This window comes from Rhipicephalus microplus, chromosome 10 (assembly GCF_043290135.1).
Source record: "Rhipicephalus microplus isolate Deutch F79 chromosome 10, USDA_Rmic, whole genome shotgun sequence".
Classification (NCBI taxonomy): Eukaryota; Metazoa; Arthropoda; class Arachnida; order Ixodida; family Ixodidae; genus Rhipicephalus; species Rhipicephalus microplus.
Genome location: NC_134709.1, coordinates 15,393,934 through 15,413,033, shown reverse-complemented (window position 1 = coordinate 15,413,033; position 19,100 = coordinate 15,393,934). Strand labels below are relative to the sequence as shown.

The 19,100-nt window shown below is 45.3% G+C and overlaps 1 protein-coding gene across 2 annotated transcripts in view; it reads left to right on the top strand.

The window, feature by feature from the left end:
- The window catches only part of Tnpo (transportin 1), a 55,257-nt gene that overhangs the window by 19,341 nt on the left and 16,816 nt on the right, over window positions 1-19,100 (top strand). For both annotated transcript variants that reach the window (XM_037432034.2, XM_075875086.1), the window contains 5 exons: window positions 3,343-3,522; window positions 4,749-4,856; window positions 5,532-5,592; window positions 7,838-8,313; window positions 19,023-19,097. In XM_037432034.2, the coding sequence (XP_037287931.1) occupies window positions 3,343-3,522; window positions 4,749-4,856; window positions 5,532-5,592; window positions 7,838-8,313; window positions 19,023-19,097 (900 nt within the window). The remainder of the gene's footprint in view (window positions 1-3,342; window positions 3,523-4,748; window positions 4,857-5,531; window positions 5,593-7,837; window positions 8,314-19,022; window positions 19,098-19,100) is intronic.

The following is a 19,100-nucleotide window of genomic DNA, read 5'->3' as shown; positions in this document are numbered from 1 at the left end:
TGTAGCGGGGACGTCTCAGGCGCACGAGAGAGAGCCAACACTCCGCGGCAGCTTTTTTTCCCTCTCTCTTTGCGCACGGCTTTGAGAGGAGAAGGGTCTGTACTTGCAGAGACTGGAAAGGGAGCAGCGTCGTCGCAGATTGGCATTTGAGAGAGAGCAAACATTCCACCGCAGCCTTTCCTTTCCTTTTCTTTTCCTTCGCGCGCAGCGTTGAGGTGTTGGGGTTGCTGCCGTGGGATTGGGCATGGTGCTGAGAACATTTTCGGAGCGCGGTATGTTCAAATTAATCGTCGCAGGTGCTTGCGCGTTCGAATTACAGGGTGCTTTTGCTCATTGGAATACGCATAGCTCTGACGGGACCTCAGCGCGAGTTTAAATTAACCGGAAGTTCGAATTAAGCGTGTTCGCATTAATAGGGAGTATTAGTGCTGGGTACCCAAGCGGCTTGCGTACGCAGGACTTTGGGGCGGCGGTATTGCGCATGCGCGAAGCCCCAAACAGATGCGTTGCAAGATCGCTGGGGCGATGGGGCGATGCATCTGTGCGCCCATAAACAACGCTGCCACCACTGGCCTCCTAGCGGAGATAAGCTGCCCCGGCGCACATGCTGGCGCATCATGTTACCTTCACGGCGAGCAAGGCCGAGGCTGGCCAGAGCCACCACTTTGACATTTAAGTTTTAAGCGCAAATATTATAGTGGCTAGCCACTATACAAATAGCATGACACAAAGGCGCGAAATCTCGGACAGCATGGATCGGCCGCCTTGTAAGGTCCACCTTCGCAAGAACGCACAGTATCCGCACTACGGATACTCTAGCCGTCGAGTTAAAATAAGCCAAAGTGCGAGCACTTATAGCGATTACACGGTTTCAGCCAGATTACCAAAGCTAGAATGGCTTGGAACATAAAAACTAAATATATGCCAGCCCCGACCAGCTGAATAGGTGGCGCCATCTAGCGCGGCTATATTGAAACAGACAACCACAACATTGTTATTGCAGAAACATTGTGCATTGTACATCTGATGCAAAAACTGCGCAGCGACAATATTACAAATGAGTAACGTTTTTATTTGTTTTCATCTCAAAAACATTACGCGTAAGCTAACAAGTTCATGACTGTGGTTGCGCGAAGTGTCACAAGATGTCAACACTGTCGTTATAGTAACCTTGTATTTTTCACTTTTTTGCGTATACCAGGATACTGTACACAATAAAAAAAAGTGTCCTGATCACTATGTATGTTTAATTTTACATTTTCAATCAGAAATATTTAAATAATACTTATGCAACAAGACGCTATGGTGCTGCGAGCACTTGTGACCTTCGTGCGGCTTGCGTTTGCGTGCGTGCCACCGTGGCGCCAACTAAAAGGCATTCCGGTTGGGTATGGGTTGGGCACGCAACGCCACGCGCTCCCAAGCCCGCATCACCCCAAAAGAATGCGTACCCAGCACTAAAACTCCCTAATGAGATTCGACTGTACAAGATTTTGTGAAGTTATGCTCACTGGTCATATGTAATGGCGGTATGTTAGAATAGTGCATATGGTTCCCTTATTCCAGGCCTGGAGAACTTTCAAGAGGTGCTGGAACTGTGAAATTAGCTATGGTTTTTCCCAGATTGATACCTCCGGGCGTGACAGAGGGTGTTTTTTTTTTTTTTTTTTTTGAATTCGCTTGTCGAATAGCTTTAGCAGACTTAATGAGCGCCTATCATTGCGCACCAAGGGGAAAGCAGCAGATGCGCTTTTTCGTTTCGGCCAATGGCGAGGCGTGTCGAAGTAACATGGCGGACGCGGCCAATCCGAGGCCTTGAGATGACCTTCAGACAATTGCTTTTTGCGCGCTTGTTTTTAAAGGGAGGAGCCAGCTGAGGCGCGAATTTGAGCATGGAAAAACTCTCTTTTCTACAAGCTAAAAGCAATGGCACTCGGTTGCGCCGTTGCGGAGCTACAATTTCTATTTTTAATTTGGTTCATTTTTGTGGTAATTTTTGCCACTTTGGCTAGTGCAACAAATATGTCGAAGCACTTCTAGGTGGTTTTCAGTTATGATGTTTAGGAATTTGGGAGGGCTTCAGAAAATAAAAATTCAATTTTCAGAAAATCTATTTTTTTTTTTGTCTTCTCATGATTTGATCCGTGTCTTTTTTTAGAAATGAAATTTTTATGATTAGAGATATTTCAAGGAAATTAGGTGTGTGTATGTGTTTCTTCCTCCTGTTTTTAAAAATGTAATTAGTTTTATTGTACCTCAAGTAGTTTGCAATTTATGATAAAACAAATGAAGTCTAATTAAGTCATTTCTTACGGGTGATCAAGGCACTTTTCCTCGATATCTTTTGGTTCAGTTTAAGACGCAGCTGTAGCCAAAGATCCGCCATGTAGAGCTACGCTATTTATATTGATGCTTGATATCCATCATCATATGAAAATTTTTAATTGTATTGATGCTCCATAATTTTGAAATGTAATTCACTCGCATTATTGTTCACAAAATTAACCTTAAAAAATAGCATTACTCCACAGTTTGATTCCTTACGAGTTTAACAGTATAACATTTATTAAAATTGGCTAACAAAAACGTAATGAAAAGTTCCGTAAGGCTAGTCAGGCTGGCAAAAAATTTTTATAAGGAATATTCCACAATAAATTTTATTTAGATGTTTTCTATCTATTCCCCTGCTAAACTAAACAGAAAGTGACTTATTTCATCCAAGGAATCGTTAAAAAAAATTCCATGTGGAAAGCAAGATCTGAGCCCCAGCATGGCAAGTGGTTGAAGGGGAGGGGGCTCCTGAAAAGATCATGGTGTACGAGACTAAAGCCACTGCTTCCTTGTAAAATTAATGAGAACGCAATTCGCAATAAATAACTGCGAAATCAAGCGGACGCACCTTCACCCTTCACTCAATCGCCTTCGTAACCGGAGCTTTTTGTTCTACTGGCTCGTGTCAGTTTTTTTTCTTCTTTCACCACGACAAAACTTTACGCACAAACTCAATTACATTGTAGCGGGTTTCGACTCTTTCTCGATTCCTTGCTACAGTGGCTGCATTCTTATGTGGGCACAGTGCAGAAATGCTTATGTACTTAGATGTACTTGTGTACTTTGTACTTGTACTTATGTGTGCTTATGTACATGTGTACATTGTAATCGGGTTTAGGATTTCTACTACAAATGATCCCGATTCTTCTGCAAGTATCAGAGAAGTGGAATGAAATAGTCCAGGTATGCAGATAAGCTAAGCTGGCCGCTCTCGAGTGTTGAATACCACTCTTCAGAAGGAACCCTCATTGTAAGTATTCGTGTCTTTTTTGCTCTCTCCTCTGTGAACAGTACATGCTGATGCGCACACAAGATACGGATGAAGGGGTTGCGCTAGAGGCGTGCGAGTTTTGGCTGTCGCTGGCTGAGCAGCCCATCTGTCGAGAGGTGCTGGCGCCGCACCTGTCGCGCCTCGTGCCCATCCTTGTCCGGGGAATGAAGTACTCGGAGATTGACATCATCCTGCTCAAGGTGAGACTCACCTACTCGATCTGAAACACCCGTCGCCTCTCTTGAATTTCTCTTAAAAGCTTGCGAATCTGGGACGGCTTAGCATTTTGTAAATGGGGTGTCAGGTTATAGGGAAAGTCCAATAACTTTCGTTCATCAGGCTCCAAATCTTCATAGAACTTTCATCATAAAAAAATGAAATTTCTGGGCTAAGTCAAATTTAGCCTTCTAAAATGCAATTCATTAATATTATTATTAATAAAGTACTTTTTAAATAATTCATTACGAAAAGTCGATATGCCCAATTTTTCTACTGTTTTATAGTATTGAATTTCTTAGAAAAATTCAAATGGGCATGTTTTAGAACAGATGAAAATCTAGAACAGATGAAACTAGACCATAGCTGTAACTTTAGCTCTTTTCATATAAAGGTTATTGCCATCTGTGACAATGGTGGTTTGGAACCCAAGAATTTTTGTCAAAATACTGTCTTGTTGGACATGTTTTTTTTTTTATGCTCTATTGTGTGCAGATGCTCATGAGCTTTCATTTGCAAAAATAATCAATGAAATCAATCGGTATCTTCCAGTGAAGATTTACAGTGACTCACAAGTCACGGGACCGAATCCCGGCTGCGGCGCAGCATTTCAGATTGAGGCGGAAATGTTGTAGGCCTGTGTGCTCATATTTGGATGCAATTCAAAGAACCCCAGGTAGTCTAAATTTCCGGAGCCCTCCACTACGCCGTCTCTCATAATCATTTGGTGGTTTTGGGACGCGGAACCCCACATATCAAAGATTTACAGTGAGCGAATCTTGCTAGCAGTGAAGTGTTATAAGTAAGTTTAGTTGGCAAAGTTTTGATTATCGATCTCCATACCCTCTCCTGTTATTTCAATGATGGTGAAAGAATGCCAGGTACACTTGCTTTGAGGAAGCGTTTGCGGAAAAGTTCCCGAACCTAGCTAAACCAGCTGTTTTAAATCTCGGGTGAACATTATCATCACCATCATCATCAGCCTGACTTCTGCACTGCAGGACAAAGGCCTCTCCTTAGGTCAGATTTATGCCCACATGCATGATGACACAAACATTATTTGATGCCAAAATGATGGCTCTAATGAATCGTACTGTCTGAAATGTGGGGCAGAACTCTTCAGGAATAGGTGGAAGAAAGCAAATGCCGTTTCACTTACCAAGTGCTTTTTTTTTTCCTCTTCCTTCTTTCTGTTGGCTCGTTTCTGCAGGGAGACGTGGAAGAGGACGAGATGATTCCCGATCGTGAAGAGGACATCCGACCCAGGTTTCACAAGTCCAAAACGCACAGTCAAAAGCACATGGACGATAACATCGATGTGAGTGAATCCTTTCTCTGTCGGTCTCTTCCTGTGCATATGGGATTGCTGCCTAGTAGATCTTGTCATAGTCGCCGTGGGACTTTCTGGACTCCAAAAATTTGTACTTTTTGGATGTTTTGAACTTCATAAGTGCACCGTCAAGGTTCCCAGTGCATAAATGACTCGCGACCAATTTTTCGGACAAATTTGTGCCCTAATGTTTGAATTTTCGGACTAAATCACTCGTTTCGAGCCATGCTGCTTGATTTTGAGAGCGGCCATGTTGGACTTTCCACTGGCTGGCTCAAGTTTGGCATCCTGTGGCCAGTCTTGATGCCTTCAAAATTGGGAGCACACACGATCTTCCTGTTTTGTAGACTGTATTCGATCTTCCTTGACCTGCAAAATGTTTTAGAGATGCGTATTTTCTTTTTCAGCCTGCCCCATTGCCATGCTGGTGGGTTGTGTGTGTGTGTGTATGTGTGTGTGTGTGCACGCACGCGCGCTTTGCCTGCAGGAATATGAGGCATCCTACATTGGATGATCAGTGCTTTTCTTTTTTTCTAAATCATTTAATTCGTTATTTTCTCTCTTGTGTCATACATGTTCATTTCTTATCTCCGCTGTCCTTTTCTACCTTAGGTAATAATCTCTGTCTAAACATTGCTGATCTTCTTGATCTATTTTCTTTAGGAGGACTCTGTGTCAGATGACGGCCTTGATGATGACAACACGCTATCTGACTGGAACCTGCGTGAGTGTAGTGCCACAGGCATTTTCATGGCCACTGTCGAAGACATGCTGTAAACAGTCATCTTAGTTAACAGTGCAAAAGGACAGACAAAATAGGGTACTGTTAGCCATGAACTTGATCCAGCTCACCAATATTTTATCTCTTAGATGTGATTGTCATCAAATGTTATTCCCTGGTTCTTACGGCAGTATTTCTCTGCCGACAAGGTTGGCACAGGGGTATGTGCGTGCTTGGTCGCAATTTTGACACTCCCATGAACAATATGATTCTTATTGAATTGGCGTACAAATTTATTGCGCACTGAAGTATTTTGTACTCCTTTTGCATTCTTTTGTGTGCTTAGTGGCAGCCGCATTTTAAAGAGGCCAAAAAGGAAAAAAAAAAAACCTATATTCTGAGGGGGTGCTGTCGCTCCTTGTAAAGTCATTTGCACCTCGTAGCATATGTGTGCCTAGCAGATAGGTCGCATTTAGGTTTAACAGCCACTGAGCGGTAGGTGGTGCAGTGGACGTTTGTAAAAGGAGTTGAATAAATGTAAACGGTGTTTCGCTTTGCCCACCGTGTCTCTTGTCTCCATGTGTTCCGAGAGGGGCGTTCTCCTTTCGAGACTTGACAGTATGTAAATGTGAATACATATTAAACACCAAGTGACTGAAATGAAAATGGCGTGTTGGCCAGGGGGTTTTTATGTACAGCCTAATGAAACCATCAGCCAAGCAAAGTATAGGGGCAACACGTGTTGTCAACTGCAAATATAAATGTAGAAAAATTATACAGGACGACAAGACAACTTGCCGCCAGCAGGCACTGAACCCACAACCTTCAGAAAATTTGTCTGATGCTGTAGCAATTGAGCTACAGTGGTAGTCGCCCTCTCTTCCACTTTATTGGACAGCAATACCCAATAATGTGTACCTGATATGCTCCATCTTATTGGGTTAAAATATCCATTAAAGCGAGCTGGGCAATCCCAGCTGTAGCTCAATAGACCTTTTTAATAATTGTGAAGCTAGCTTTCCTGCTGCAGTGAAATCTCGCTATAACGAACTTCAGAGGGCCATGGCACTTCGTTTGTTATTTTAAAAGGCCGTTATAGTAAAAGCCTAAAAATTAACCATAAATACTGATTTTCCACAGACCAAAACGACTTACCTTTAAAACGGTGGGTTCTTGAACTCGTTTTTCATGAGAAAAGACAAATGCACAAGTAAACACTAGAAAATGCATGTTTACTTTAAAAAGTTCTTTTATTGACGCATGCAGCACAAACTTAGCAGCGCGAAGGCCTCCAGCTCATCTACATTCCTGTTGCCCGATCCACTATCTCGCTGAGCGAAAACTGCTTCCGCTTTTTAGTCACAAGCAAAGATGAACTCATTGTGGTAGCACCGCAGCGTGAACGCCGACTTGCTTTGCAGATGCGATAAGTAATCGCCAAAAGGAGATGAATGAATTTGACTGACAAGGCCTCCTGGAGCACATGTAGAAGTGACAAAGATAAGAAAAACCCGAAGCGTATGGCTGTCATCGCCTCTTCCGAAAAAAAAAAAAAAAAACCTCTTAAAAAAGAAAATACCTGGTCCTCCCATGTTGCCCTCACCCCTCGCCTCGGCGCTTGTATATCTGCAGCTTCAGTGTTTCAACAAAAAAAAAAAAAAAGAAAGTCGTTCATTCGTTTTTTTCCCCTCTGCACCGTCGCGCGTGTTCCGAGGAGCAAGGCGTTCGTTTGCTGTGTCGTCTGCTTGCGTACCACTCTTGTGGCCGCTACAGATTCCAGAACACGAGTTCGCTGTACTGAGGCGTTGTTCGGTATTCTGAAGTACGTAGTCGTGAAATAATTTTACATTGAAACTATTAGCAGTCACCGTGGGATTTTTCAAACGTTCGTTAATCTCAAACGTTTCTTAATGTGGGGTTCGTTCTACCAAGATTTCACTGTATGCAGATGAGCCCCACCAGGTTCAACTAGGACGTCGTCTCAGTTTGAAGCAAGGCAGGTGCCTCTATTAGTAGTGCAAATAAGCAGCGAAGGAAAGTTTATTTGCGGATTGTGAAAAAGGTCCATTGGTAGAACACTGGACATGTTATCTGAAGGCTGTATGTTCAGTCTGTGCTCGTGGCAAGTTGTCTTCGCATTTGTATTGACAATTGAAGACCACCGAAGATACCCCCACACTCTCTGCTTGTAATCGCATTGTGCTTTTTCCACACAAAGATCTCAAGGTGGCGGTTTCACTCGATGCAGGGAAGTGCTCGGCCGCAGCCCTGGACGTGCTGGCGAACGTGTTCCATGAGGAGCTCCTCGGGGTGCTGCTGCCGATCCTGAAGGAGACGCTATTCCACCAAGGCTGGGAGATCAAGGAGTCTGCCATCTTGGCATTGGGTGCCATCGCCGAGGGCTGCATGGTGGGAATGGTGCCACACCTGCCCGAGCTGATCCCTTACCTGATTGGCTGCCTGGGCGACAAGAAGGCGCTGGTGCGCTCCATCACCTGCTGGACACTGAGCCGTTACTCCCACTGGGTGGTCAGCCAGCCGCACGACCTGTACCTGCAGCCCCTGATGACCGAGCTGCTCAAGCGGGTGCTGGACGCCAACAAGCGCGTGCAGGAGGCGGCTTGCAGCGCCTTTGCTACCCTCGAGGAAGAGGCCTGCACCGAGCTGGTGCCGTACCTGAGCTTCATCCTGGAGACGCTCGTCTTTGCCTTCAGCAAATACCAGGTAATTTGGCTCACTCTCGTGTTCCATGCCGGCTGCTGTGGCTCGCCAGTTACCGTGCTCGTTTGCTGACCCAAAGGGCATACGTTTAATCCTGGCTGCAGCAATTGCATTTCTGTGGAGGTGAAATGCTAGCAAGTGTACTGTGCGATGTTGGTGCGTGTTAGGTCTGTGGCCACCTTGTATAACACTGTACTTCCTTTTTGTATAACACTGTACTTCAGGATTGCAACAATATTTAAGGGGAGAGCCTACCTCAAAAACCGAATTTTCTTATTTTTAAGATATCTTGGTGAAAATTTTCGGGTATATTCACTACATTAAAACTAGAAAAACTGCAAAGTTCCATGAAATTGTGTTGAGAGGTTCTAGAGTTACTGATGTCTAACTTGGTGGTTCACTTGTGTGCGTGAGGAAGGGCCGGAAGAAATCCCAGGACATACCAGAAGGCTGCAGATATTTGTGGTCATCCCTGGATAGATATCCCAGAATGCTAAAGAGCCGTTTTTTGTTTTTTAGTTTTCGATTTTCCCTCCAAAAAATTTTTTGCAACTTTGAATTTGATGTAGCCAGTAGGCATGAGATTTATCAAAAATCAATTGTTTATCAATAATTGATGGCACCAATTTAAAAAAAAAAGAGAGAGAAGCTTGTTACACCCTGGCAAAATCATCCAGGTGCAGAATAAATGAAACTGCACACAAATATGACAAGCAGTTCTTGAGAAATTGCTTTCCTCAGCACCACAACTAGCTAAAAAAGAAAACGAGCTTGGAAAGTTCAGCACATGCTTTCCTCAAAAAGCTCCAGCAGAGTAGCTTGAAATGTCGTTGTGTACTCTTTTCCTCTTTTGTCTTCCCTCCATCTTCTGTAAGTGCCATTTGCATTTTTTTTTTTTTTTCATACGTAGGTTGTCTCTTTCAAAAGGCGGCTGCATCAGTTCAAATTTTTTCTGCAGTGCTGGCATAGATTAGAGTTCAACATGAACGGCGTCTCGACTTCTCGCATTTGCATAGATTTCTCCCTTAGTTGGGAAATGCGTCCGCAGATGAAGGGTCGACAGCCCATGCACGCTATTGGCCCCAATGCAGACGATGTGCTGGGTCTGGCGATCTTAGCAACACTCTGTGTCACGCTCGACTGCCCCGATTGATTGCACGTGCTGAATCTGGTGATCTTGGACACGCTCGACGCATTCGCGGCTCCAGGTACACACGCTTTGTCGAATTCTGGACTGGTGGCAACTGACAGCACAGTTTTGCAGCCGCGAGCATCTATGCACTGGGAACTTGATGCAGAAAAGCGGAATTTCGATTCTCGTAGAAGCCGCATAACGCGCTCTAAACTAGCGCACCGTTATCGGCTTCCTTGCCGGCATCACGTGCAGCAACAAAGATGAAGGGCACAGAACTTATGATGCGAAAAAAAAAAAAAAGAGAGAGAAACTGATCGAAAAATGCCGCGCAAGGCAAAAAGCAGCTCGTAAGCAAACGTCTATCGAGATGGAAGGAGCAGAAAGCAACAGCAAGATGAGCGCGCCAGATGTGCCCTCGTCGAAAGGGACCGCCTCCCCCCCCCCCCCCCCCTTCCAGCGCAGCAGCCAATGGCGGGCGCGTTTTCGCCCACGAGATATTAATGAGCTGTTCTAGCCAATCAGCGTTCCACGTCGCATCTTGGGGAAACGCTGATAGCATCTCAACCGCGCTGTTGACGCCATTTTGAAAGGTGGCAAACGAGAAAGAATTCACGGTCAAAACAACACCAAGATGGCACGAGACGGCCGCATGGTCTCGGAATGGCGCCTGCGCGAAGTTTGGTTTCATTTTGGCTTTTGCGCATTTTGGACGCAGTAGCGGCCTCGAAATTAGCATCTTTTTTTTTTTGCACTTTGGGGTAGAATTAGGCGCTGATATTTACAGAATATGTAGTTAATGTGACGTACAACCCAACAATGTGGTTTTTCGAAAACACTTTTTTACGATTGTTCGGTTTTCAAGGGCCACGTCCCCCCTTGAGCACTTTGAACATTCGAATAAATATTACAGCACACTCGAACATCATTATAGCAAAGTTGCATCTTACACGACTCCAAAACCTTGTTATAAATGTTTATTCCTAACACTATATCTATTGCAAGAGTATGTTTCATAAACTTCATTATAACCAATGTTTCGTTATATCCAGGTTTACTATATCGAGGTTTAAGTGTATTCTAACTCGCTTTATTTGAATTGTTGTAAATTTGAAATACAGTAGACTCGTCAAACAGAACCTGAAGGGACCGGGAAAATGTATTCAATTTAACAGGAGTCCCGTTTACTCAGAGATGAAGTTGGTTGCAGCATTCAAGTATGAAACCAATCATATGAGAGGAAGTTGTTCTGAAGCAGCAGTTCCGTTAATCAGATTTTCATTTACTGAGAGTCTACTGTACTCGAAATGAACTACACTCAAACCTCGTTATAATGTAATGAGATATAACGAAATAATCGATATAACGAAGTAAATGGAATTCCCCTTGAAAACTCCATTGAGAATCATGTATTTTAAACCTCCTTGTCACTAACTAGAATTGACTGTTAAATTAATCTAACGAACTAAAGTAGTCTAATAAATAGTCTATAAAAAGAAAAAATGACCATAGTGTGTTATGGGGAGACACGGGTATGGGAGGCCGAAAATTTTCCGTAAAACCGATTTTTTGAAGTATTTTTTTTTTTTCGTAATCATTAAGGTCTAAGGAAGCTGTTCCTAAAATATTATAGCCCTGTAATGCGTATTTGTCGAGTTATTGGGTCGCAAAGTCAGTTTGATGACCATTTTCGCTTCTTAAACCACCTCAAAAACGGTCGTATTCATCGCTGCAGCGCGCGAGAACTGCACCAAGTAGCGCGACCATTTTGGTCTCATTTTTCTATTATCTGTTCCTAGCAGAAGAACGTTTTTTGTCTAGCAGCAACGCAGCTATTGCGCATAAAGAAAAACTAAATACTCGCACATCATTGGTGCGTTTTTGTCACGTGGGGCAGTTCCCGGTTTCCTATTGGACGCGAAGGGATTCGTCTGCTAGACAGCGGCGTGCAAGCCGCCATTTTGCATAGAGGCCTAACAACGGCTGTGCATTCGGTGCAATGGCAGGCGGTCATCGGAAGTTCCGGAGTGCTCATGCGTTCGGAAAAAGGCGAAAACGGCGTCCGAGAGCCCGCACCTTATCACCAGCGAGACCTTCTGCTGCCGAGAACTCGGAAGAACCAGACTGTGCCAGCGCTATCACCGCCGCGGCACCCGCGTCCCAAGATCACACGAGAGCTGTGCGCGTCGACACTCCCCTGGTTTCCGACGCTGAAAAAGTGGCCATCGAGTGTCGTGCGAGCAATGTCCTGCAAGATCTTTCATCGAAGTCTGCCACAAAAGCAAGCGGTCTTTTTTTCGAGACTCGGATGGAGCCGCAACGCCTGGTACGCCGTTCACCGTCGTTAGCTTAGAGTTGGTGAACGAACTTCTTCAGTGTATGAAGTGCGGTGTGTGTGGCGGGCCTGGCAGAATCTCCACGGAAGACCGCGAATATGGCATAGTCGCGAAACTTGTTCTTACATGTGACGAGTGCAGTAAACTGAGGACCGTATAGAGCTCGCCGAGAGAGGGGGGAGGGGGGGCGCAGCGCACGGCCCCTTCGAAATTAACGTGCTCGCGGTTCGTGCTGCAATGAGCACAAGATACGGGCAAACTGCGCTCAACGATATTTTTTCCGCCCTAAATATTTCACGGAGAGGCCTGCACACCAAGACATACCAGGATTATGTGAAATCGAAAATGAACCCTGCCGCGCAGAAGTCTGCCGCGCGCGTTATTGACGACTGTGCGAGCATATAGCGCATGTTGTTCAAGGTATAGCGCATCCAGGACGGGACAGAGAAGAAAACACAACACATACACATTAGCGCCGTGTATGTGTTCTGTGTTTTCTTCTTTGTCCCGTCCTGGATGCGCTATACCTCGAACAACATAAGTAACCAACAAGCCCGCCGTGCAACCTTTGCGCAAGCACCGTGAAAACGGTGTATTCTGAACTCAACTATGGAAATCCTGGAAATATCGCCGTTTCGTTTGATGGGACTTGGCTGACCAGGGGCCACTCATCCCATATTTGTGTAAGGACCATGATTGAACTAATCACGGGTTATGTGCTCGACTTCGTCGTCCTATCGAACTTTTGTTTGGGCTGCCAGCTAGGGCCGAAGGAGGACAACCCAAAATATGCCGAGTGGCTAGCTGGTCACACTTGCCAAAAGAATACCTCCAGTAAGCCAGGACAAATCGAGGTGGAAGCAGCACAAATTTTATTTGGCCGCTCATTGGAGAGACATGGGCTTCACTACACAACCATGTTGTGTGATGGAGACAGCCGGGCCTTCAACAGTCTGCAGGAGGCACAGGTATATGGCTTCGTGCCAATAGAAAAAGAGGACTGTGTCAACCATGTGCATAAGCGCATGGGCACAGCACTTCGGAACCTCCTGCAAAAACAAAGAGCCGAAGGAAAGCCAAGCCTTGGCGGCAAGGGCAAACTGACAGGCGAGCTGGTCACAAAGCTCACGTCATATTATGGATAGGCTTTACGAAGCAACCAAGGAAGCATTGAGGCCATGAATAATGCTGTCTGGGCAACCTTTTATCACGCAGCATCTACTGATGCACGCCCTCAGCACTCTCACTGCCCAACTGGTGGAGAGTCATGGTGCAAGTACAACAAGGCTGTTGCCAAGCAGGAGACTCCTCCGAATCATCGCTACAACCTGCCGGAGTATGTGGTTGATGCCTTGCGGCCCATTTACACGCGCCTCTCTGACAAGAAATTGCTGGAGCGTTATCAGCGAGGCAAAACACAGAACCCAAACGAAAGCCTGCACTTTGTCATCTGGTAGCTCGTGTCCAAAAACAAACACACGTCGCTTTTCACTGTTGAAGCTGCTGTGGCCGATACTGTCGCAAGGTTCAACGCTGGCAATGGGAGAGCAGATGCCGCCATATTGAAGGAGCTGCACCTGCAGCAGAGTGTTGTGGCCGCTGAAAGATGCTCAGAAAAGGACAGTCGCCGACTAGTGGCATCGGAGAAGAAGCATGAGCATGCTGAAAACTTCAAGCATGCCATGAAAAGAAAGCGCACCAAGGAGAATGATGATGACTACATTCCTGGTGGCTTCTAACATGGTTAATAAACCGATTCACACCTTTTCTTGTTAAATATAAGTGCTCAGCATGTTCCTAAACTTCTTTTCTCGTTTTCTCAAAACATCATTTTTCATCACACCCTAAACCATTGCCCACAGTATCTTTTGATGTAGCAGTCGGATTTTGATAATTCTTGCAGCATTTGAAAGCCTATACATTGATTAGTGCAAGAAAACCGAAAAAATGTAATATTTTTATTTACAATAGTGATTTAATTAGCAACAAACTTAAGCAACAGTTTCGCATTTCTAATGAGTATACTAGTTAAGGCCATAACTCTGGTACTAATGAAGCTAAAAATAAAATTATGGTTTTGTTGCACTCCCTGGCCTTCATGGAATGCTGTCATATCAATTTGTAGCAATGTTTTATGAGGAAGAAAAGGCTGGGCAGAATGCAAGTTTATGTAACAGTCAATATTTAAAAATCTAGAAGTGATAGCAAAAAACTAATTGCATATTTGTTTTCAGCGATTAAAATACATATTGTATTAAAATTTCAGCTGGAAATACTGAAAATTAAAAAAACAATTCAGACTAGTGTCTCCCCTTAAGTATAGCGTTTTCTGTGGAGTTTGACGCTTGTTCGACGCGGCTGAGCCGCCATCCTCGCACAGCCAGCGAAAAGGATTGAGGAAGCGCTCAGCGGGTCACATGACCAAGAAGCGGTGCAAAATGATTTCGCTCTCCGCGCCTACAGCAATGACTGCCTCTCCGCTGCTACCCTCTGCACCGAGAAAGGAGGACTCTGCGCGACAGCTCTCTTTTTTTTCCCTCTCCACGCGCGGTCTTGAAAGGAGAAGGGTCTCTACGTGCAGAGACGCGAAAGGGAGAAGCGTGGAACAGGCGCATCACAGATCGGCATTTGAGACAGAGCATTTGAATCCACCACAGTCTTTTATTTCCTTTTCTTCTTTTCCTTCTTCACGCGCAGTGTTGAGAGGTGTTGTGCACCATTGGGCATGGTGCTGAGAGCATTTTCGGAGTGCGGTATGTTCGAATTAATTGTCGCAAGTGCTTGCACGTTCGAATTACTGGGCGTTTTCGCCCATAGGAATACACATAGCTTTGATAGGACCTCAGCGTAAGTTTGAATTACCCAAAAGTTCGAATTAATGAGATTCGATTGAGTTTATTTTCCGTGGCACTCGTGGTCGCGTAGCGGTACATAGGGTCGCAAGGCGGTTTTCTTCTTTGCATGCTTATAGGTGTGCGCTCATCTTTGCATACATTGCCACAAACTGTTACAGTCAACTGCCGATTTTTCGAACACCCGAATTTTAGGATATGCCCGATAATTCGGACATCTTTGCGGCACCGCAATGAGCCCCATAGAATCAATGTATAAGGAAGTCTGAAATTTCAGATGCTCGAACTCCCCGGTGTCCAATTTTCCGGACTTTTTGACACGATGGAAGGTTGGAAACCACCACTGACCTCCAGTGGAAACCACCACAACTGCGTCATACGCGATTACGAGCGCTTAAATGAGCGCGCTGATCTACTGTGGCGGCATCTGTTGCTTGGACTCGTTGATCGTTAGCGGAGAAACACACATGGCCTCAAAGATTCCTAACACTGACCGTGTTTATCGTGCAAGGTTGCTTCGCTTACAATTGAAACTATCCACCCCGAAACTTTTTGGTGCCAATAAAGTTCCTTTCGCTTTAGCGCTTGTGCTCCTGCGTGCCACTCTGGCTTCCCGGGCAGCGCTTTCGCGAAGTGTTTCATTGCTTCGAACTAGAACTAACCGTCACACACTGATAACTAACCGTCACACACCTATTTGGTCTGGCCACGCTGGCTATCTTGAATGTTTACCAGCGCCACCTCCAGAGTACCCGAGGCACCGTCGCCTGCTGTCGCGCCAATTTGTTTACGCAGCCCACATGATGTTCGGCTAGCCTAGTGCGTGGTTGTGCGATCGTGTGAAGTGTGCTCTGCAACGCTAAGCCTAGGTGCTTTGACGCTCGTCAGCAAACTCCTTTGTTCACCGCGTGAGGATTTCGCTTGCCTGCGATGGCCCCCACTACGCCTTCGTCGTTCTCGACAATGGCATCGAAACGCGGGAAACAGTACAGTCGGTTAACGATGGAGAAGAAAGCCGCCATTGTTAGGTTAGTGAAGAGTGGCTGATCGCAGGCTGACGTGAGCAAGGAGTTCGGCATTTCCAAGCAGTGTCCTATTTCCTGAGGAACAAAAAGAAGGTCTTGGAAGCGGCCGAAAAACCGTCTTGTGCCCAAAAGATGAATGCAAGCCAAGGTGTTCATCCAAAGCTTGAGGACGCTCTCGTCGTGTGGCTTAATTCAATGATTGCCAATCGGTTGCCAGTCTCGGCTGCATCTTGAAACAAAAAGCGAAAACTTTAAGCACCGAAATGACCTCAAGTTCAAGAAGATGTGTGGCGAAAGCGGCGCCGTTGACAGTGCAGTTATTGCGCAGTACCGCAGTGGAAAACTCCAGTCTTTGTTGCAGCAATTCTCTGCTGACAACTTTTTCAACTGCGACGAAACTGGCTTAAGCTGCTGCCGGAAAGAACACTCGCTTTTGCTGGTGACGCATGCCGCACTGCGACAAAACTGGCTTAAGCTGCTGCTGGAAAGAACACTCGCTGTTGCTGGTGACGAATGCATGGTGGCGAGCGTAGCAAAGAACAGTTGACCGTACTTGTCGGCAGCAACATGTCTGGCAGCGGGAAACTTCCTTTGTTAGTAATCGGGAAGTCCAAGAGCCCGAGGTGTTTTAAAGGGGCAACGCTGCCAGTGTTATACGAAGCCAACAAAAAGGCATGGGTAACGCAGCAGTTCGAGAGTTACGTCCGCAGGTTGGACAGCAAGTTTGAACAACAAAACAGACGTGTTTGCTCTTCGTTGACAACTGCCCTGCTCATGGTCACATCAATAACTTAAGGCTATCCAGCTGGAATTCATGCCACCCAACACGACCGCAATCCTTCAACCCATGGACCAAGGCGTTATCCATAATCTGAAACTTTTGTACCGTTCACGTATACTTAATACTTAATTGCATGGTGCTGTGCTCGGAAAACGGAAAAGGCTACAGCGTTGACCTTTGGTCTGCCGTCGGAATGCTTGCAGACGCATGGAAGGCAGTAACGCAAGACACGCTTCGCAACTGCTTTCGTCACGCGGGCTTCGTACTCGACACAGAGGCAGCAGACTTGCCTGAAGAAAGTGACAGCGTGACTGACTTGTGCCCTCTCATGGACGATATTATCAACGACCTCCGCTCTGCTGGTGCTTCCATGCCCCCGGAAATAACTTTTGAGCGGTTCGTCGACGCTGACAACGAGCTCGACTTCTGCGCAGAGCTAACTGACGACGAAATAGTCGGTCAAGTTATGGCGGATTCAGACAACTTCGATGTTTAAAAGAGGAACCAACGCCTGCGCCACCTATGACCGTCGAATTGATGCGAGCATTGATGACGCTGACATCGGTGTACAGTGATGACATGACCCTTGCTTAGATCGAGGCGAATGTGATCACATGCAAGCGGAACGCCGTTCAAACAAGAATCAGCAAGTTTTTCAAGCCACTGCAGCTCTAACGCCGGCTGCTCTGACGGCACCCACTGTCGGCTGCACGCATTTTTTTTTAGTGGCTCTTTTCAGCCAACCCACTGATGCTTTGGCAGAGTTCCGGAAGTCTGGTACTTCGATCTTGACCCTCTTGATTTGAGAAATATCAATGAAATGGTATATGTTTTTTTTTTTTTTTTGGTTGCATTGAAAATTATCAGTAAAATAATGCGTTTTTTTTTTTCCCCTTGCATTCATTTTTTCGGACTGCCCGAATTTTCGGACGGTTTTTTGCTCCCTAGAGGGTCCGAAAAATCCGCATTTGACTGTATAATTAATATAACGATAAAATTGTGGCTCCTTTTCAACTTCATTATAACGAGGTTTGAGTGTACACTCAAACTGCATTATAACAGTTGCGTCCCACACGAAAATAAGTTCATTATATACGAAAATTTATTGTAAAGGTATACTCTTAATACTATATCTATTACAAGAGTATCTTTAGTTTGCTTAGTTATTACCGATATTTTGTGATTTCTGGGTTTGCTATATCTAAGTTAGTGTAATAGGTGCATTTTAACCAGCATGCAACTTTGCTGTAAAAGTTGTTTCACTGCAGTGGAGGGCTACTATACCATGAACTAACTGCCATCTTGCCTGAATTGTCCGGGAGACTCCAGAGTTTTGACCAAATATCCCATTGTACGAATGCTATCTTGAATCCCCCGAAAAGTAGTTGCCACAGCAGAGGCGTCCCCCCTTTTCTTTTTTTTTTTTTTTTTGTGCCTCTAATCGCGCATACTCCAGCCTTCCTTACTGCGACAGTTGGCGCTGCTATTGAACACTCGCCACTACACTTCTAGTTTGTTGCTGTACTGTAGAGTAGGGCTAAGTATGAACCGCGCATCTGGGCGAACGCCTGTGGCCATGAGGTGCGCTTGCCACATACCAAAGGAAGGCGAGGGGAAAAAATACAAGTTTTCCTTTTGTCTGTCTAGGCCCCCGCATTTTGTACGCTAGGCCTATGCCTCCTGCCTAGACGTCAGTTGTGTTTGTTGAATGATTTAGTGGGTTCTGTGTTTCCCAGAGTTCAGTTTGGAAGTCAATGGCGGTGTCAAAAGCAAAGGAGTACATGCAAGTGTTTCTGGGGTTGTGCACACGGCCGAGTTCTGTGACTTTTGCAGAAAGGTGACAAGTATGAATTCTGTGCCACATGTGCCTGCGATGCAAGTGTTTCGCGTGGCAGAAAGCCCAACGTTACTGGTTCACATAGCTTCACAGAAGCATCAGAACTACGTTTATGCTAAAAGAGCTGCGAAGACCGTTCACGAGATTTTTTGTGCAGCGCTACTGGTGCTAAACCTTAGTGATAACACGGGACCGTAAAACCGTGTTAAACAGAACTGTGATCGAGGACGTATTAAAACAACTGCCATTTTCTAGGCAGGCTGCAAGTGGTTCCCAGCCATGGATGTGTTGTGGACTGGTGGAAGTGATAAGGGACCCCTTGCAGTGGAGGGGAGGGGGGGGGGGGGTACGTAGGTAAATTAAAACACAACTGGAGCACGAAACAGGTGCCTTTTATTGCTACCAAAAACATCACTTCATTTTGGACAGTTCATCAATACGTGGCACAGTCATGCTTAAAGAGAAATGTGGGTGAGGCTTTCATGTATAATATTAATGGCCTCCCTAGGGTCCGTGTACCCTTATTTGAGAACCACTGGTCTAAAAAAATGCTGCATATGTCGAAAACACCATGGTGAAAGCTCTGAAACGCTGTGCTCTCGCAATCACAGTGGATGGAAACAATGACGGCAGGCTGCGAATGACTGTTTCAGTAAATTCTCTTTATACTTTGTCTACTTTCTGATGTTTAATGAAAGTTCACGTGCACTGTTGTTGACAGAAGTGGTTTTTTTCTTACATTTATGCAGCACAAGAATCTTCTAATACTGTACGACGCCATAGGGACCTTGGCGGATTCTGTCGGGCATCATCTCAACAAACCTGTA